Source organism: Carya illinoinensis, chromosome 3 (assembly GCF_018687715.1).
Source record: "Carya illinoinensis cultivar Pawnee chromosome 3, C.illinoinensisPawnee_v1, whole genome shotgun sequence".
Classification (NCBI taxonomy): Eukaryota; Viridiplantae; Streptophyta; class Magnoliopsida; order Fagales; family Juglandaceae; genus Carya; species Carya illinoinensis.
In genome coordinates this window covers 54,255,469-54,276,837 of record NC_056754.1, presented here as the reverse complement: position 1 = coordinate 54,276,837, position 21,369 = coordinate 54,255,469, and the positions used below count along the sequence as shown (strand labels likewise).

At 39.8% G+C, this 21,369-nt stretch overlaps 1 protein-coding gene across 1 annotated transcript; it reads right to left on the bottom strand.

Moving 5' to 3' along the window:
* Window positions 1-407: 407 nt before the first annotated feature.
* On the bottom strand, window positions 408-20,974 carry LOC122305357 (serine/threonine protein phosphatase 2A regulatory subunit B''alpha-like). The gene is made up of 13 exons (XM_043117835.1): window positions 20,158-20,974; window positions 13,153-13,392; window positions 12,964-13,069; window positions 12,724-12,823; window positions 5,922-6,027; window positions 5,713-5,803; window positions 4,030-4,171; window positions 3,321-3,468; window positions 3,088-3,197; window positions 2,156-2,312; window positions 1,949-2,074; window positions 1,685-1,835; window positions 408-978 (listed from the first exon to the last, which is right to left on the bottom strand). Exons 1-12 carry the CDS (start codon window positions 20,308-20,310, stop codon window positions 1,695-1,697), a joined length of 1,620 nt encoding a protein of 539 aa, XP_042973769.1. The 5' UTR covers window positions 20,311-20,974; the 3' UTR covers window positions 408-978; window positions 1,685-1,694.
* Between the last annotated feature and the right edge of the window lie 395 nt (window positions 20,975-21,369).

Sequence of the window (21,369 nt, the reverse complement as noted above, 5' to 3'; positions counted from 1 at the left end):
GTTGAAATGATTCCGACTGTCGGAATCCATAAGCATCATCATACAATGCTTTTTGTTCAAAATAACCTTCCCAGTAAATGATTCCAATATATGCTCATGCTGTCATGCATTTAAAATCAGTAGAGGCTACACTTAGTCCCCTAAACGAGGATAAATGAATGGGGGATTCCCGCCCCCCCGGGGGGGGGGGGGGGAGGGGTGTGAGGGGGGAGGGGTGTGGGCGCGGCGCGGTTGGGTATAAAGACTGATCCTCCACATGTTTCAATAACACCAACTAAATAAGACCATTCTCGGGAATTTAGTAGATCGGACTGTAAGTCCAACTACAGACTAACTTTTAAACATTGGTAGACATCATTAATGGACATGGCTTGATATACCCTGCGGCTGTCTGGTTACTCGGAATATGGGAACAAACGAACATCATAAATCTACAATTCCAACTGGAAACCATTGTATGATGTTGCATCTCTACAGTTTCTTTCACAAGAAATTCTCTTTTTTCAACATAAATCCAATAAATAACATATTGACAATGGTACAGAAAATAGGAATCAGAGGTGTAGAGGACAAGGGACCATTTTAGAGCACCCAAGCAATATGAAGAACTGCTAGAAGCTTCAAGCAGCACCCAGCAATGGAGCTAATTCCTTGGAAACAAATAAGTTCTTCAATAACAATAGCAAAACTATTTGTTACCTGGGGATGACTAACTAGTGGGCAGCAACCAAACCTCCCACATATAGAAGAAGCAAATCGATTTAGGACTCCTCAGTGCAGCTCATTTTAATTTCACGAAGGCTGCAATATTTACCAACTTGGTGAGGTGCATATCAAAATTACCGGAATGCACTTCAAGTTAATCGCTGATGAGGTTTGCAATCCCTTGTAAGTTTCCCCCAAGGGGTATCTTCAAGTTTCCAAAGTTTCATCCCATAGCCAGACTCAAGGAAGCATCAACAGCATTTATATAGGCAGCTGTAGAAACACAAAGGACTTATTCAAGTATATGAGATGAAGTATATGACCGCAAAGCATAATTTTGTTTTTGGAACAACTTATATCCAAGTACTGATAAATGATAATTATGACCAGCACATTTGCTTTGTCAACCGAAACAAGATAGGAAACCTCTAATCCTGTATAAGCACCATGATATCTGGCAAAACTCGCAGTAGGCAGTTAGCTTCAACATTTTGGTTCTATCTGTATCTCGAAAATAATGGGAAAATCACACAGCTTAGGAAATCAAGCTCCATGCTTAAGTTCTTTTATGATCTCCTCATGCTTCATCATCCTCTCTAGGCTTCAAACAGGAAGTTAATGATTAAACCTATGACAATACATGCACTGCTGAAGATGAATTTTCTCTCTCTTTCTTCTCTATTTTCTGATTGTGGCTGTTCTCTTTTTTATGGGGGGTAAATATATTGCTAAAAAAATCATCAAAATATTTTGTCCCATACCATCCAATATTGCTTTTCAATGCTTTTTAATGATGCATTTTCAATGGTATCAATACAGTACCAAAACCTCCGGTAGTCAAACAGTGACATGGGTTTGGAACCTTTAGATAGGTGTAAAGCTCAGATGTAAGAAATGAATCCAAATTAAAATTAAAACATAAAGTCAATGGAACCAAAGCACTACACAATTTATGTCGAGAAAAGTAGCTGTAACTAACCACATTGAACTCAAAAAGGAGCTTCAAGTGTCTCGTCCCAAACTTCTGCACTACCATTAGAAACATCTTCACCATCCTCTTCCATCGAAAGCCTAATATACTCTCTATGTGCAAAGCGATCCCACTCGGTCAAAGTTGGATCTTCACGTTCCTGTTCACAGCATAAATACTAGTTAGGCTATTGTCGTCCCAGAGAGAGAAACCAGCACCATTCAGTTCCCAACATGTAGCCAGGCAATGGCTAAGAAAACCAGTAAAATTTACCTGACGGATGAGAAACGGATCACGACTTTCGAAAGCCATGAACTTATTAAGATTGAAAAGTATATTGAAAACATTTCCTGAAAGTTTGCATCCTTTCAAGTCACGTAGTGTAATATAATCTTCCCTCTGCAAGCAAAATGTGTCAGTAAATCATCTCTGAATGCCAAAAAAGAGAAATCCTAGATTTGGTTAAAAGCAAAATTTGACCTCTGGTGCAATCATGTCAACAATTTGACACAAAATATCCTCAAATAGCACAGGTTCTAGGGCCATACATTCCATACGATGAAGCTGCTCCTCGTAGAAGAATTGCATTTCAGTGGGGGTAATAACTCCATTACTATCCAAATCTATGCATTTGAACCTGTGAAATATAAGTAAATAAGATAAAATGTGAAATGGAAAAATAAAGTGTTTCTATTTTATGTCTAGAGTGGTGCCTCAGAAAGCATGAAACATGCATCAAGCTTGTTCCAAGGCGAAATGCAAAGCTGAAGACGCATATTGCTGAAACGATATAGGCAAGCTGCAAACCACTCTACATCATTTATGCCATCAAATAACAAAACATAATAATTTATTAATGATCGTGCTGAATATGTAATGAGGTATTGACAGATTTTAGAAAATTTTCTGATTTTATTTATAACCAAATGATAATGAAAAATACTCATTTGGACACTTCCAACGAAACAAGGCTATGCACATTATTAATCAATCTGTCAAGGGTCCAATATCCTTTAGGTAAACTCAGTATTGATTCTATTACTTCTAGATAAATTATTTTCCAGGAAAGTTCAGTAATGGTAAAATTGCAACAGCATACTCGTGATGAGAAATCAGGCTACCACTTCACTTTTTTAATTCAATCTACCTCTTTACTTATTTCTCCTAGCTATGTTCCCACATCTCCATCATTTCCTCTTTTTCATCTCTCTCACATGTTAGTGGTATCTTGCATGTACTAAGCCGCAACTTAAATCTTAACAGAGATATTTTACTACGACTATGTTACCCTCCTTTCACGTTTCTGTCAAATCAAGAAGAGAAAACTACAAACCCAAGTCTTTGTGTTCTATATTAGTATGGAATACCATAGCAGAAAAAGAAGAAAATCGAGGAGACAAAACAAAACATACCAATACTCTAGACTAGGCTCAGATGACTTATCTTCCTCTGACAGCATGAAGTAAACAAAATCTTCATAACCCATCTTCCCTTCAACATTACTGGTAAACTTCCTTGGAACCTAAGATGGATTTGAAGTATATCACAACCGCGTGGACAACTCTTCTAAGAAAATGTCTGTCATACTACAGACTAACTTAAATTTGACTCAAAACTCTGCAAGGAAAGCATCATAATACGATACCTGTGAAAAAATTATCTCAACGATCCTGTAGGTAAGAGCATGGTTACCATATTTGACGAGGTTCTCTCTGCCTATCAAAAAGTCATGGTCTGTATCAAGCTCCCAAAACTTGCAGTATATAACGTAGAAGTGTTCATAACAGAAGAACCTGAAATCAAGTTTGAAAACACAGACAACATTAGGTGCATTTATTATTGTTTTTAAAAGAAATAGAGATTCAAGCATTTGATTGTGTCATCTAAGAATAAAGCCAAATGTGGAACTCCTAAATTCCTCAGAAATATTTTTTGCTGCATTAGTGTTATTAAATATTCTATTCTGACTTGTGGTTTCATATTTTTTTTTTCTGGATAAGTGAACTGAGGTTCCATATCAACAATCAAGTAGCCAGACAGACCCTTTACACACTTCTGGAGTCACTTTCAAATAGGTCAATCTAATAGAATTTCTTTTGGATAAATAATCGAGTATTTTATTAGAAAATGCAAGGGAGTAGCCCAAGTACACAAGACGTATACAAGTGAAACACCAACTTAGATTACGTGAAGACAGATTTTATTACGTGAAATAAAGATTTAGGCTCTGCAATGAGAAAGAAGACATAATGAAGCAACTGTCTTAGATTATGCCCGGTCTATACTCAAGGTAAAAATTGTTTGTCACCATTTCTGTTAATAATAACTAATTCAAAGAAATCGCCAACACAAACCTCATGACTTTATTAATGTCCTCTTCCTCATCTGCGTGTTGCATGGCAGCAATTAGATTTCCTCGCTTCAGCTCTCTAAGAGTAAGATGGCCATTTCCTGATCTGTTGATGTAGTAGAAAATTCTGTATATGACAGTTTCAGCTGGGACATTAAGACAGAATTTTTTATTGGACAATATCAGTGGACTATTGCATTCTTAATTTCTTTGCGAACAGAATGAACATATATTAAGTTACCTATAAGAAATGAAAACAATATAACCAAACATGTTCCACAATACCCTAGAAAAGGTCTGTGCAGTTAATAGCTTAATTGAAATTTATTCAACCCCAAGTAATGATAAAGTAAAACATAATGAAAAAAGAAAGAAAGAAAGAAAGAAAGAATGAACATCCATGCATTAGTCAACTTTCATTAGATCTACTTTACAATCCGACGTGCCGCATAAAGCCACATCAGTTTTTAGGTTTACTTTTAAGTAATCCCTTTGTGGATAAAGTATTTCTCTTATTGAATATAGCCAGATGTTACTTAACACCATAAGAGTATGTTACAGAAGAAATCATCCCAAGTATCAGACTTAAATATAAAGGATTACAGATTACAAGAAGTTTAAGCATATTCTATTGCTTCAAAACCGCTTCTACCTTTTTCGGATTCCGAACTCTCATTATATTTACTGGGCATAACTCATCCAAAAAATAAAAAATAAAAGTGAACAAACTACAACGTATAACCAACTTTGGTATATTTCAAAATGGATATGACCAAAAAATGAGGCAAAATTGCAGCTTTAAGCCACAAGCCAAGCCTTTGAGGGCTTGAGGCCCTTTTATTTTATTTTTTATTTTTTTAAGTTGGTGAGCCCTTTGGACCCACCCCTGCAAAGTAAACTCCGGTTCCATGCACCTCACCCTCTGAAGTTTCCCTACACAGAACTAGTTAAATCGTTGGCTTTTCACCAGGGGGTGTGGCCCCAAATGATTGTTTGCACCCATGAGGTGTTGAACCTTTTATATTGTACCTCAAGACCAAGGCCTTCACCACTTAGGCCAACCCCTTGGGGTTCTGAGGCCTTTCCTTATTAAATCAATCATGGACAGAATGTGATACCCCATATGATAAGAATAAGGGTATGTGGTGTAAGGGATCCCACATTCCTTGAATGAGACCTTATTGCTCTTTATAGGGTTCCAATGGGGGTCTAATAATATCATTAACTAGTCCTTTTGGAGTATAGGCTATGTGGTTTGGGCCTTCCATTGAGGAGCTACACAAAATGTATAAAGCATCAATTTAAAGAACCATAGAAAGGTGAAAGATGTACTTTCACTACTCTATTCTTTCCAAAACTTATGAAACAATTTCGAAAAATTGAGATAACATTGGAATCCACCCAAGTCACAAGATTTTCAAAGAGTTGATCTAGGCTTGGAAAAATACAGAAGATCAAACCCCTTTGTCCAGATGGCTATTGAGAGCTACACATACAACCTAATGTGAACCAACTTTGACCAATCTGAACCACTAGTACAGTCTTAAGTTAAAAACAGAGTGAAACCAGAAGTTGTACCTTGCTAAATGAACAATACAAAACAAACTCAATTACATGGGAAAAGGGAACATTCAGAGCATCAGCATTACACCAACTTAGGAGTAAACAAAACAACTTGCAAGCATACCATATCTTTCTTGGAATTCAGGCGTGTTCTGTAAGAATTCCAACCCAGGATGGGTTGCCAAAAGCTCTTGAAGGACAGGTTTGAAGTCTACCTGTGCCCCAGTCACACATATAAAAACATTATTTGAAGAAAAGAGTGGCCATTAAAATTCAGTCAGAATGCAATTTGGTCTCGGTCATTCACACAAAAGAATAGTTGGAAAAACAAACCTGAGTAAGGTATTTACATTCTGGCTGCCTTAGAATTTTGAATATTTTCGTCGCTGTATCCATTGTCAGCATATTGCCATCAACCCAATATTTAATAAATCCATCCCTAAAAACAAGAAATCTCTCATTAACCACACCACACATGATGCAAACAATTATTCAAAGATGCAGATGCACTCAGCAAAGTTGACCACGGGTGCTTCACACAAGCAGTAATTCTTTTCCTTTCTGGGCATGGAAAATTGAAGCAGAATTAAGAATGAGAAATAAATAGCATAACAGGAAATTATGGTTTTTCCATTTCTTTTGAAACATAAGTCAGCAGAATAGGCGGTGTGGTACTTTGCCCCCCACCCAAAAAAATAATAATAATAAATAAAAAGATAGAAGAATCCTTTACTTAGAAATCCCACATGCACAATGGGTGAAACCCAGACCATTACGAGAAGGAAAAAGACTACTCAAATGCCACTAGGATACAAGGCCATTAGTGTAACTCTATACACATTTTGCAAATCTACCCTAGAGTATTGTTATTGTTGAGAGCTTTTCTGACACAGAGACGATTCTAAATAAAGGAGGGACGAAATTTAACGTGGTTCGGCAATTGCCTACGTCCACAACTGCTGTAATTTCACTATGAAATAATTTTTACAAAAAAAACTCTCTTGTAAACTCTTTGCTCACCCACTCTGTTTTTCTCTTATTTCTCTCCCACACTCTACACCATTCTGCACATTTAAGCTCTCCTATTTATAGGAGAGCAGACCATTTACGGTGCAGTAATCTGCTGCAGAAACTAAGGGGTGGGTGCCTAATAAAACAAAGGAGCAAATGGTGCATGGCTCACCGTTTGCCATTTTGTCTCCACTCATAACAATCTCCCACTTGGAGACAAATGAGTCTACATATCTTCATAGCAATCATCACAGCAACTTCAAGTCATGCCTTTAAGTACAAAGGCCAACTGAAACTACACACAGCTTCAGTTTGTTAGCAGTAACTACTTTTGTGAACATGTCTGCTGGGTTCTCTGTTCCTCGAATCTTCATCAGCTGTCCACTATCGAGAAGAGATCGGATAAAATGGTATCGCAACTGTATGTGTTTTGTTCTGGAATGAAAGGCTGGATTCTTTGCAAGAAAAATAGCACTCTGACTATCATTGTGCAGAATGCCTTTTTCATTTTTCTTTCCCAATTCCTCCAAGAATGACTGCAACCAAACCATTTCCTTCCCTGCTTTAGTTATAGCAACGTATTCCGCTTCTGTAGTTGAGAGAGCAACAATCTTCTGTAACTTAGAAGCCCACGATACAGCTGTACCACCCAGCGTATACACAAATCCAGTAGTACTTTTTCTGCTGTCAACGTCACCTGCTAAATCAGCATCTACATATCCCTGTTTTAAACCTGCTTTTGTAAAGCATAGTGACGTATCTGAAGAGCCTTGTAGATATCTTAAAATCCACTCGACTGCTTCCCAATGCTGCTTTCTTGGATTACTCATGTAACTGCTCACAGCTCCCACTGCTTGTGCAATATCTGGCCTTGTACAGACCATGGCGTACATAAGACTACCAATAGCAGATGCATAGGGTATTCTGTTCATGCATTCTTGCTCTTCCTCCGTCTTTGGTAACTGATCCTTAGTTAGTCGAAAGTGACTAGCTAAGGGTGTGCTCACTGGTTTCGCCTTGTCCATGTTAAACCTTCTGAACACCTTTTTCACATACTCCTCTTGCGAGAGCTTGAGAGTATCATTAGACCTATCTCTAATAATTCTCATACCAAGGATTTGTTTTGCAGCACCCAAATCCTTCATCTCAAACCACTTTGACAACTGCTTCTTCAGTTCATTGATTTCCTCGATGCTTGACCCTGCAACGAGCATATCATCCACATACAACAGTAGGATAATATAAGACTTGTCAAATTTTTTCATATAGCAACAATGGTCAACCTGCAGTCTTGTAAATCCATTACTGCACATGAAGTTGTCAAACTTCCGGTACCATTTTCGTGGAGCTTGTTTTAGGCCATACAACCTCTTCTTCAATTTGCAAACTAGATTCTCTTTTCCCTTCACTGAGAATCCTTGTGGCTAGTGCATATAGATGTCTTCCTCCAAATCACCATGAAGGAATGCAGTCTTTACATCTAACTGCTCAAGATGTAGATTCTCTGCAACCACAATTGCCAACACTAGCCTGATCGTAGTCAATTTTACAACTGGGGAGAAAATGTCTGTGTAGTCGACACCTTCTTTTTGTTGAAACCCCTTCACGACCATTCTGGCTTTGTAGCGCTTGCTACCATTGTGTTCTTCTTTAATTCTGTACACCCATTTATTGTGCAAAGTCTTCTTGCCTTTTGGAAGCTTAGTTAGCTCCCATGTCTGATTTGACATCAGTGACTCCATCTCATCTTGCATGGCTTTCTCCCACTTGATCGAATCTTCAATTCGTAGAGCTTCATCATAACTTTCCGGTTCACCACTATCTGTTAGCAAGATGTAGTATAGAGATGGTGAGAACCGCTGTGGTGGCCTAATTGTTCTTGAAGATCTTCGAATAACAGTGAGTGGTGTACTTTGTTCGATCTGTGTATCATTATTTTCTTGATCCTCGTTCTGATCAGTGTTGACTCGAGTAACATCAAAATCAACAACCTCAGGTTTCTTTGGCTGTTCCTCAGGTTCAGCTTGTGACTTAGCTTTGTACAGAATCTGCTCATTAAATATCACATTTCTACTTCTGATGATTTTGCGATTTTTATCATCCCAAAATCGATAGCCAAATTCTTCATCACCATAACCGATGAAAAAACATTTTCTAGATTTGGCTTCTAACTTGTTACGATCAGTAGAATCTATGTGAACATATGATAAACAGCCAAAAACTTTCAAATGGGAAAGATTTACCTTCTTTCCGCTCCAGACTTCTTCTGGTAGATCGAACTTTAAGGGAACTGAAGGTCCCCAGTTAATCAAATAGGCTGCAGTGTTAACTGCATCAGCCCAAAAACATTCAGGCAATCCTGAATTCAGCCTCATGCTTCTGGCACGTTCGTTGAGAGTTCTGTTCATGCGTTCAGCTACGCCATTCTGCTGCGGTGTCCCGGGAATAGTCTTCTGAAATCTAATCCCATTTGCAACACAGAATTCTTTGAACCCTCCGTCGATGTACTCTCCTCCATTGTCTGACCTCAGACATTTTAACTTCAAGCCTGTTTCATTTTCAACCATGGCTCTCCACTTCTCGAAAGTATCAAATGTGTCAGATTTATTTTTCAAAAAATAAACCCATACTTTCCTGCTTGAGTCATCAATAAAGGAAACATAGTACCGCGATCCTCCAAGAGAAGTGACTGGGGATGGCTCCCACAAATCTGTGTGCACCAACTCCAACTTTGTAGACTTTGGAGTTCTACCATTTTTCAGGAAACTAACCTTTTTCTGCTTCCCAAAAATGCAACCTTCACACATGTTGAAATCAGTTGATTCCAACTTTGGTAACTTTCCCTTGGATAATAGTACCTTCATTCCTTTCTCACTCATGTGACCAAGCCTTTGATGCCATATGTTGGCATTTGCGTCAGCAATTGCAACAGTATCTCTAATGCTTGAAGTCATGTATAGAGTACCTGTTTTTGTGCCTCGAGCTACTACCATAGCTCCTTTTGTTATCTTCCACGTGCCACCGGTAAATAGTACCGAATGCCCATCAGCATCAAGTTGTCCTACAGAAATCAGGTTCTTCATGAGCTTAGGAACATGTCACACCTTCTGTAGCAACCATGCACTTGCATTGGGCAGATTGATTGGTACATCTCCCATGCCTTCGATTTCCAACGCTTCACCATCTGCTAAGTATACCTTCCCGAAATCACCAGTGACATAATTCTGCATGATTTCTCGGTGTGCTGTAGTGTGGAACGAGGCTCCTGAATCTAACACTCAAGATTCAATTTGGTTGTTGACTAAAAGGAGTAAGGCATCTCGGAGATCTTCTATTGTGGCATTAGCAGAGTCATGCTCATTCTTCTTCTTAGCTTCCTTGTAATTATTTTTGAAGTGACCAATCTTGCCACAATTCCAGCACTGTACATGTTTTCCGGACCTAGATTTACTTCTGCCTCTTCGGGACTTTGACCTGCCCCGATTTGAACTTCTACTAGTTCCTCTACCTCTCGTCTCGAGGTTTAAGGCAGAGCTGGAAGTTGATGCTTCTCCTGTATCTCTTCTGCGAACTTCCTCACTAAGAATATGGTCCCGGATATCTTGAAACTTCATCTTTGTTTTGCCATAAGAATTGCTAACAGCTGTTCTCATGGCCTCCCAGCTTTTTGGCAATTGAGCTAGAGCTATCAGTGCACGTACTTCATCATCAAATTCAATCCCCACTGAAGCTAATTGATTGATGATGGTGTTGAACTCATTCAGATGCTGAATAACTGGAGTTCCTTCTGCCATTCTCAAGTAGAATAGCTTGTACATCAAATGCACTTTGTTATTGGCTGATGGCTGCTCGTACATGTCTGATAGAGCTTTCATCAAATCCGCTGTGGTCTTTTCCTTTCCCACATTGTGTGCAACTGATCTTGACAGTGTTAATCGAATGACTCCCAACACTTGTCTATCAAGGAAACTCCAATCTTCATTGCTCATGTCATCTGGCTTTCTTCCTAGGAGTGGAAGATGTAGTTTCTTCCCATAGAAATAATCCTCTATCTGCATTCTCCAGTAGGCAAAGTCTGTACCGTCAAATTTCTCGATACCAACACCTTTAGCTTCTTCTCCAGCCATAACTTTACAAATGAGTTCAAATTCAAACAAACAAAGATCACTGTTGCGTCCGAAACACTCGAATTAGCTGGAAACGAGTCCGGAATGATTCAAATAGTTTGTCAGCACTATTTGATCGTCGCGATAGAACTCCAACTGGCGTGATCTAGCCCAAAATGATCTGCAACACGTGGATGGTTCAGATCCAATGTATTGATGCCGAACCTCAAACTTTCGACCGTACGGATGAGTCCGGAATGATCCAAATAGTTGGAAAGCACTATTTGATCGTCGAAATCGGACTCCGAATGGCTTAGATCTAGCCGAAAACAGATCTGAAAAACAGACGGTCCTGATCAGTCTGGCGCGTGGGATACACGCGCTGCACAGTGCGCGTGGGCAAACGCGTTGGCGCGTGTAATACACGCGCTACAGTACTATGTGCGCGTGGGGGAGAGTGAGGCGCGTGTGACGCACGCGCCGAACCTCTCTAGGGCGCGTGGGGGCGCGTGTCCTTCACGCGTCTTCAACCTCTGGAGCGCGTGAGGGCGCGTGTGGTGCACGCGTCTTCAACCTCCGGAGCGCGTGGGGGCGCGTGGGTTGCAGCAGATGCACGCGCCGATCTTCTAGGGGCGCGTGTAGGCTCGTCCGACCTCCGTTTTCGATTCCGTTTGCGGCAACGGATTCGTTTCGACGCGAGGAACACCGTGGAGTTGTCAAAAATTGATTTTCAACAACTTGAATTTTCGGACAGCTCGTACCAGTGCTCTGATACCAGTTGTTGAGAGCTTTTCTGACACAGAGACGATTCTAAATAAAGGAGGGACAAAATTTAACGTGGTTCGGCGATTGCCTAAGTCCACAGCTGCTGTAATTTCACTATGAAATAATTTTTACAAAAAAAACTCTCTTGTAAACTCTCTGCTCACCCACTCTGTTTTTCTCTTATTTCTCTCCCACACTCTACACCATTCTGCACATTTAAGCTCTCCTATTTATATGAGAGCAGACCATTTACGGTGCAGCAATCTGCTGCAGAAACTAAGGGGTGGGTGCCTAATAAAACAAAGGAGCAAACGGTGCATGGCTCACCGTTTGCCATTTTGTCTCCACTCATAACAGTTATCTTAACAAAAATAGGACATATTAGAAAAGCTTCACATTCCATCGAAAATAAAAGCTTCATACAATAAAATATTTGGTGGCGCAGGGTTTTGAGAACCTGCCATGATAAAATTCCAGATTGGTCTAATATGCAAAAAGTTCAATACTTTTTGTCCATACTTCCGTTTTTGGTGGCTAGTTTGAAGATTATTACTACTATCACAACTTTAATTCCGAAAAGAGAGTCAAATGACAAAAGTCTAACAATGTATTAACGTCAAAAATAACTTCAACTGGGACCTGGTGTAAACTAGATCCTCTACCCCATCTATTAAAAAGTTGCCAGATCAGCTTTTTAGTGTTGACAAAAAGACAACCACAAAAAACATAACTCCACAATCAAATCTTATTAAAAATAAAAATTAATTGAAAAAATAGATTAAAAAGAAGAAGAGGCGGCTGACCACCCCTTCGGATGGTCTAGCAACTCCAAGAGTGGCTGGGATGGACCAACCATCCCAGCCACTTCCAAGGTGGTGAAAAGCCACCCAAGGGGAGGCAAAAACAACCTCTGGGGTGTGGGGTAGTCGGTCACCCCTAGGATGGATGGTTTACACTAGTTCCTAACCAAAAATGCACTCATTAGCAGCTATCATCCATAAAATGGAAGCTGGATGTCACTTGTAAGTCACATCTTAAGAGTGCATTAGTTGCTATCATTCCTATCGCCAGTATATCATTGGAAATAAGAAAGAAAAACTAAATTGTATGCCTCAAGAGATGGAGAGGGAATAATGGACACAATTGACAAACGACTAAAGCTGAGAACATATTCTGGAGGGACGTACTTGATCAATAAGTCAATATCTCATGCGTTTAGATCTAAAAGTTTCTTGAAACACACAAATGCAAACCTGGTCACTATCCCAGTGCAGTCTGTGTCAATCTTTCTGAAAAGTGAAGAGGAGAAAAATGACGGTAGCTTGCATATTTCCTTTGTAATCAACTTAAACTCTGAATAACCAAAGAGAAGCATAGATTGATGTTAAACAAATCTTATGTTCACCACCCCCTTCTCCCTCAATATGGTAGGAGAAAATGCGAAGAAAAGCATCGTAGTAAACGAAAGAAAAACAATCAAATACACATCTCACCATGTACTTGCAATCCATCCACATGATTTTTAAACAGGTCATCAATTCTAGAAAGACATTGTTCTTTTAGTTCCTTTGGGGGTGGACACCCATTTTGGAAGTAGAACTGCAAGCACAGCAATACAGACATCATCTATACAAGCAAATCTCCTCCATGAAAACATCTTAACAGTCAGAAGCCAGCAGAACCTGAGGTATGATTTCTCGTACTGGTTCACCAATCAATTTAAGAGGAGAGCCTAGAGAAGCATTGGTCCTCTGTTTTGATATGCGTGGAGAGCCAGACGAACTTCTAGGAGAAAGTGGAGGTGCACTGCCAGCAGGAAACATGGAAGGCAATGAAGTACTTCCAGCAGCGTTTACATTACAAGAGTTCCCAAGGGCATTAATAGGAGCACCTGCCTTTGCATCATCAATTAGAGATCTCACCTGCACTCACATAACCGCAGCAAGAAATGCAATTAGATAAGATACCTTTTACATACTGTTGAAAAATTAAATAGAATAAGGTAGAAAATAACGGACTATTTATCATATAAATAAATAAAGAAAGAAAACAAAGAAACTGATCGAGAATATCATTCACTAGATAAACTCAAATTTATCCATAAATTAATGACTACAGAACAACTTTAAATTTATAACTTTTTACCTTCTTGGCAATGTGGAACCTCACCAAGGCAAGGCCCTTAGGACCCACCCTGAGCCAATAAGCTCTAAACTCAAATGACACTTCCTCCCCCCACAAGAATTAGGTGGAGGGTGAGTCTGTGAGGTCCTAACCTACATTATGTCTTACTATGTGTTTCTTTTTATGTAAATTCCAGGATGATCAGTACAAACTTTTTCTCTCCGTACACTTTCTCTTCTGTGATGGTTAGCTTTATTTAGTTGCGTTAGTTGGGGTAGTTAACGACGGTGTTCACAGCGGTGCTTAGTTAGGTTCTATCCGTACACTATGCAGTGGTGTAAGGAGGTAGTTATTGATTCAAAATGCTTCACGCTTGTAAAGGAGGGGGGCAGGGTGGTTATCACAGAAAAATCTTGGAGGATGGTGGCAAAGATAGCTCTGGGCTCATCAGCGGTGCAGTGGCTAGCAAAGGCCATGGCAGTCTGTTCAAAGGAAGAACAAAAGGAATTCTATACCTCAAAAAGGGAAGGCAGCAGTAGTTTTATTGCTCAACGGTGTTCAAATTCGAGAGGTAGGTATCTAGCAGTGGTAGAGTATGGAGTGGGTGGGAGGAGGAACTTCATATTCATACCTGAGGAAGAAGGAAATGGGTGGAATAAGATGGGGGAGGCACTGTGGGATCTCTTCGATAAAAAGAGAAAAGTGCACACTGAGGACAGTAGGAAGAAGACGATGGTCAAGCAGTGGCTAGTGCAGTCACAGCCTTTGTCCTACAAGGAGGCACTGATGGTGGAGCAACTGCAGGAGCAGAGAACTGAGAATGAAGATATGCTCATACAAAAAGGTATGGCTTGGGGTCAGGTTCCTGACAGAAAGACGTGCCCGGTACAGTGTCAGAGTTGTAGTAGACAGCTAGATGGAGTGACTGACGGGGAGACGTTGACATTGCTATGGGAAGCAAAATCATAGATTGTAGATCTGCAAATGAAGATAGAATTCTTATTAAAGAAGGAAATGGGGCAGGCCTATAATGGGCCGGATATGGGCCAGGAGGGGAAGGAGTTTATGGCCACGAGGCCTCTAATTTTCGGCAGAAAGGGGCCTGCGGGTAAAGGCCTTACTAGGGAGCCTAATGGTACGGCCTCAGCTCACGGGCCGTTAGCACAAAAGAAATGGAGGATCCGAAACTCAAGATCCGACCCATCTACGTCGGCAGCACAGATAATAACGACGACCCATGCTCAGACCGAACAGAGAACGATAGAGAAAATTATGCTCGCAACACAGACATCGCCGGCGAGAAGGGTCGAACAGATTTTGCCGTATCGTGTGGAGGAAAAAGACGAAATACAGCCCCCGATGGTTCTTTTTCCAAATATTTACACACAGACTAAACCGATAAGTAGTACGGTGGAGCTTTTTTCTCAAACGGAGGTACAGGGCTCAGAGGGTGAACACCTAGATCTATTCTCAAAATACGAGATCGAACAGAATAAGGAGACCATGGAGGAAAACGAAGAAAATCAGCTCCCGAGAGCTTTTCCACTTGCAGTTGGTGGACAAAACATTTCGGATTTCATAAGGGAGGCTTCTGCTTCTCAAAGCAATGAATTAATAATGGTCCCTGACTCTCAAGAGTTAAACCAGCCGATGACCTTAAGGGAGGTACCTATTATTCCATCTAAAACCATCTTAGGTGGAGTGGAGACAGTGAATACAATGGTGGAATGGGAAGGCCATAATCAGTGTGAAGGGCAGGGGGACAAGAGCCCGTTCCCTTTAGATTGTCTTTTACCAAATGAGTGTGAGATGTCGGATTGGGTATTCAACAAGGTTAAAGATATTCAACAGATAGTGGGCATGAAGTGTGTGGGCTATGAAGAACAGTTTTTGGCTCTTCTCACGGCCATTGAGGTGGGTCACTTGCATTCTAAGAATAAAGGAGCCAAGAAACGAAGGAGTTTAAGAGATTGGACTGGTCATTGAATGAGGGTAGTGCAAGCCGTGATAGGGTCAAAGGGAAGGGTACTTTTGTTTCTTTATGAAGCCAAAAATAGTGTCGTGGAATGTTCGGGGGCTAAATGAGTATAATAAGCGCTCTCGCATAAAAAACTTGCTACGGGAATGGCGGGCGGATATTGTATGTTTACAAGAGACCAAATTGAAACTGGTAACCGAAAAATAGTGAGAAGTGTATAACATTGCCCATACGTAGGCTGGGTCTATTTGGCTTCGAACGGGGCTTCGGGGGGTATTCTTGTGATGTGGGATAAAAGGGTGATGATGAAGAGGGAGGAGTTCATAGGGGAATATACGATGGTCGTTTCTCTTAAGATAGTGGAAGATAACTTTTTGTGGGCTTTTGCAGGAATATATGGACCGAATGTTGATAAGATCAGATATCAACTCTGGGAAGAAATTGTGGTGGTACACAGCTGGTGGGATCTCCCGTGGTGTATAGGAGGGGACTTTAACGTCACAAGCTTCCCCAGTGAAAGATCGGGTGATAGTCGTATACATCCAGCCATGATAGAGTTTTCCGACTAAATCTTTGAGTTGAACTTGGTGGATTTACCACTTATAGGTGGCCCATTTACTTGGTCCAATAATCAGACGTGGTCACGGTTGGATAGATTCTTAATATCGCCAAAGTGGAAATGTCAATATCTAGAGGTTTGTTAGAGGAGATTGTCGCGTCTATGCTCAGATCACTTTCCAATTTTACTGGATGGCAGAGGCATTCAAAGTGGGCGTCGTTAGTTCAAGTTCGAAAACATGAGGCTTAAAAGCGAGGGTTTTGTGGATAGGGTAAAGTGTTGGTGGTCCTCTTATCAGTTTAATGGTACTCCCTCTCATATACTTGCAGGAAAACTAAAGGCTTTAAAGGAAGATTTAAAGCTGTGGAATTCCCAATCTTTTGGTAATTTAGGGGAGCAAAAGAAAAACATGATGGGAAAGTTACAGGTTCTTGAAAAAATCAATGAAGGTAGATCTCTCACCGTAGAGGAAAGAACAAGAAAGGCAGAATTGACTTCAGAGTTAGAAAGGGTATTATCATTTGAAGAGATATCTTGGCGATAGAAATCAAGAGCTTTTTGGTTGAAAGGGGATAGGAGTACAAAATTCTTCCATAGAGTGGCAAATTCGCATAGGAGGAATAATACCATTGAGATGCTGAGTATCAATGGTAGAGATTATACGGAGGCCCCTGTGATATGGGAACATGTGCTGAATTTTTTCGAACAACTATTTACAGAAAGAGAGGCATGGAGGCCAAAAGTGGATGGACTTGTATTTGATTCCATTGAGCCACAGACTGCGGCAAGATTGGAAAGAGCGTTCGAGGAAGAGGAGATATATGAAGTGATCAGACGAATGGGGAAAGACAAAGCGCCAGGACCAGATGGTTTTTCGATGGGGTTCTTCCATACTTGTTGGAAGGTGATAAAAGAGGATATGTTGAATGTCTTCCAGGAATTATTCTCGTCTGGGAAATCTCAGAAAAGTTTGAACACGACTTTTATTGCATTAATTCCGAAGAAGACTGAGGCTGTGGAAGTGAAGGATTTTAGGCCCGTTAGCCTCATTAACGGGGTCTATAAAATTATTTCAAAGGTTCTAGCAAACAGGTTGGGGGAGGCCATTGGAAAGATAATCTCAAAGCCACAAAATGCCTTTGTTAGGGGTCCTCAAATTCTGGACTCAATATTAATAGCCAATGAATGTTTGGATAGTAGACTAAAATCCGGTATGGCAGGGATTATTTGTAAATTAGACATGGAAAAGGCATATGACCATGTAAATTGGGACTTTCTTATCTATCTATTGAGGAGGTGTGGATTTGGGAAAAAATGGTGTAGGTGGATCAAATGGTGCATCTCAACAGCAAGATTTTCAATTCTAATTAATGGCAGTCCAGAAGGTTTTTTTAACAGCTCGAGAGGTTTAAGACAAGGGGATCCGTTGTCCCCTCTTCTCTTTGTTATCATAATGGAGGCCCTGAGTAGGATGTTAATGGCTCTAGTTACCAATGGTTTGCTGGCTGGTTTTTCCGTGGGTGATCTGAACAGGGGCCTTATCTCGATATCTAATTTACTTTTTGCTGATGACACTTTAATTTTCTGTGAGGTTAAACAAGAACAACTTAGGACTCTGAAAGCACTGTTGTTATGCTTTGAAGCAGCATCAGGTTTGAGAGTAAATTTTGATAAATCAGAATTAGTTCCAATTGGGAATGTTAGTAGATCTCGACAGTTGGCTAACACATTGGGGTGTAAGGTCACCGCTCTTCCTATGACTTATCTAGGTTTACCGTTGGGGGTGGCTTCACAAGCCATAGCTATCTGGGATATAGTTATTGAGACAATAGAGAGAAGATTGGCTGGATGGAAGAGACTGTACTTGTCGAAAGGAGGCCGAGTGACCCTGATAAAGAGTACTCTTTCTAACTTACCCACTTATTTTCTGTCTCTTTTTACAATTCCAGCTTCTGTGGCGGCACGGATTGCAAAATTGTACCGTGATTTCCTTTGGAGTGGTTTGGGGAATGAATTCAAGTTTCATCTAATCAATTGGGATACGGTTTGCAGACCAATTTCTTCAGGAGGATTGGGGATAAAGAACCTGAGAATTTTCAATCGGGCACTCCTAGGGAAATGGTTTTGGAGATATAATATGGAGCCGAAAGAACTATGGAAATTAGTAGTTCATAGTAAATATGGCAGCCTATGGGGGGAATGGTGTACTAGAGAGGGGAATGGATCGTATGGAGTGGGGATTTGGAAGCAAATAAGAAGAGGATGGAGGATGTTTGCCAATAATACTAAACTTTTGGTGGGGGAGGGCACACGTATAAGATTTTGGAGGGACATTTGGTGTGGGTAGGAGGCACTGAAGGACGCTTTTCCATGTGTATATCTAGTGGCTTGCGATCAAGAAGCTTCGGTCGCGGACCTGTTGGTTCACTCAGGGGATCAAGTTCACTGGAACGTCACTTTTTATAGGGCAGCACATGATTGGAAAGTAAACAGTTTTGCGGATTTTTTCAACCTAGTGTACTCTATGAAGCCGAATGGATTGCATGAAGATAAGCTATGGTGGAAACATACAGGTAAGGGTACTTTCTCGGTTCGCTCTTATTATAAGGCCCTCACAGCTATACCGAATGCTTCGTTTCCATGGAAAAGATTGTGGAGGAATAAAGCGCTGCTCAAAACACTTTTCTTCATTTGGACAGCAGCTCTGGGTAAGATTCTGACTACCGATAATTTGCAGAAGAGGCAGGTAATCATTACTGATTGGTGCTGTATGTGTAAGAAAGTTGGTGAGTCAGTGAACCATCTCCTGCTACATTGTGAGACAGCTAGAGCCTTGTGGTGTGAAGTATTCCGTCGAGTAGGCTTAAATTGGGTGATGCCGAAGTCAGTACTTGAATTATTAGCCAGTTGGGCGATGCCAGGGGAAGATCTACATATCAAAGCTATGTGGAAGATGGTAACTATCTGCATTATGTGGTGCATTTGGCAAGAGCGAAATGAACGAACATTTGAAGATAAGGAGAGGACAACTGAGGAGCTTTGTATCTTATTGTTCAGTGCTTTATTCCTATGGTCTCTAGCTATAGACTTTAATGGCCTAAATGTACACGAGTTTCTAGTAACTACTATAGCCACCTAGATAGGTCTTACCACTTGTATACCTTCTTGTGTACTTGGGCTATGCCTATTATTATTAATATTATCGTTTACTTATCAAAAAAAAAAAAATTCCAGGATGAAGAATACTAAAATAGCCTAATTAACTGCTCTAAGATACCAAGAAAATTACTTGAATTCAATATTACCTCATAAAACTCTGTGTGTTCCCATCTACTTGTATGCCCAACTTGCAAAAATTAGATAATATAGACATTAAAATTGAAATTAGGATGTTTCCTACTGTGAATACTATTTTTGAAATGGATGCAAGATATTACAAAACAGAAAGGGCATGGAAAGTAACATTGATGTATATAATGTATGATGGGTCAAAAACTTCAAAACCTGCACACTTGATATAAGAAACTGGAAGCTTTGATGACATTAATACAGTGGATCTTACACCAATTTACCACCGTACATAATGAATACAACCGTTCATAACTTTTCTAAATGAACTAGAACCATAGTATATTACTCGCAAAAACTTGAAATCCCCCATTGATAAACCATGGCTTTCTATTATGTCAATCAAATCCCTTATGTAATATTCTCTCTTTACTCTCAAATTCTAAACCAAGAATATTTACCAATTCTTTTGGTGCTTATTCCTTTCACTTATAGGTAGCCACATATTCACATTAATGATTTACCTAATAACAAAACCCTAAAACGACCAGTCTATCCAAAATGACATGATGGCAACACAAAACCAAAATTGAATCAAAAACAATTTGCAACTCTAAATACCATGCCCAAACACAGACATTCCCAATCACATGGTGAGTCAAAAACCAATTTAGGCTCAAATAAAGCCATACAAGAAAGAAGTTAATAATTAAAAGGGGTATGCAAATCAAAGGATACCAGTCTGCCAGTTTGTGCAAGCGAAAGCCACTGGGAGAACAAATCCTCAGCAGCATGCGGTCTCTCTTTGACCGCCACAGGAGACAGCTCAGGAAGCTGCAACAGTTCAGGGTCCAACGAAGCAACATCCTCTACTACCACATCAATATCCATCTAATTATCAAGAACCACCTCGAAAACCCTAATATCTACAATTGTAGCGGTATATTCCTCGAATGATCAATCACCACAGAAAGATAAACTAAATAGGATCCCGCACTGTTATGTCCCGCTCGAGCAATTCATATCGTAATTTCAAACCGAAATGGATGAAAATAGCGTATAAAAGAATCCAGATTTGATGTTGTATGATACGAAGGATTTAGCTTTCAATACTTCAAGTAAACACAATGAAACCCGTGAAAACACATGGAATTCTCTCTTAAAATCAGAGCAAAAAAGCCACCGCCCAAGCCTCGACCCCGGGACCAGTACCTTCGGTGCTTCTTCCTTTCGAAAACACTTTTGGAAGTTGTGCCACCGCCACTCAAGCTAGATTTGAAGCCCAAAAACCCGCCTTCAAAACCCTAGCCCTCCCTGATAGTGAATCTAGAAAGAATACTTTACAAAAACGCTTCCAGAAAACAGAGAGAACGAGAAGAAACCGAAATTTGGAAACTAAAATTACAAAGCTTCGAAAGTGAAAGTATTGGTGACAATTGGGGTTTGTGAGCCGTCTAGCACAGTAGATGTTTTTCGCATGGAAACATAAGAATTCCAGGAATTATAACGAACTGGAAAAGGAGTGGAGATGTAGAAAAAGAGTGGAGGGACCCTCGCTTTTCCCATTTCGTCTGAAATATTGGCCGACTAACGTGTTTTGTAAATCAACATTTTAATAAGGACCAAAAAAAAAAAAATCAACATTTTAATATTTTTGTAGGAAAATTATTTAAATTACAATACACTCATCCAACTTTTATACCAATCTAGTTCATCGATTTATAAGTTTTTATTTTAAAATTCAAATATATATTTAATAGAGATAAAAATATCATATTTTATATAACGAGATGAAAATAAAACATTAATATAGTTTGTATTATTACTTTTTTAAATAATTAAAGAAATTACAAAATATTTAACATTGGAACATACAAATGCACATAATAAATATAAAAATTTATTTGAATATACCTTTTTTAAAAGTGATTTATATTAAGTTTGTAAAAG

What these genes read in the sequence shown, in the direction of transcription:
- LOC122305357 (XM_043117835.1), bottom strand. Translation starts at nt 20,310, where the DNA reads ATGGATATTGATGTGGTAGTAGAGGATGTTGCTTCGTTGGACCCTGAA. An exon ending in TGCACTGGGATAGTGACCAG is followed by an intron (nt 6,028 to 12,723) that starts GTTTGCATTTGT and finishes TCTTGTTTTTAG; the next exon opens with GGATGGATTTATTAAATATT. An exon ending in AATGTAAATACCTTACTCAG is followed by an intron (nt 5,804 to 5,921) that starts GTTTGTTTTTCC and finishes ACTGGGGCACAG; the next exon opens with GTAGACTTCAAACCTGTCCT.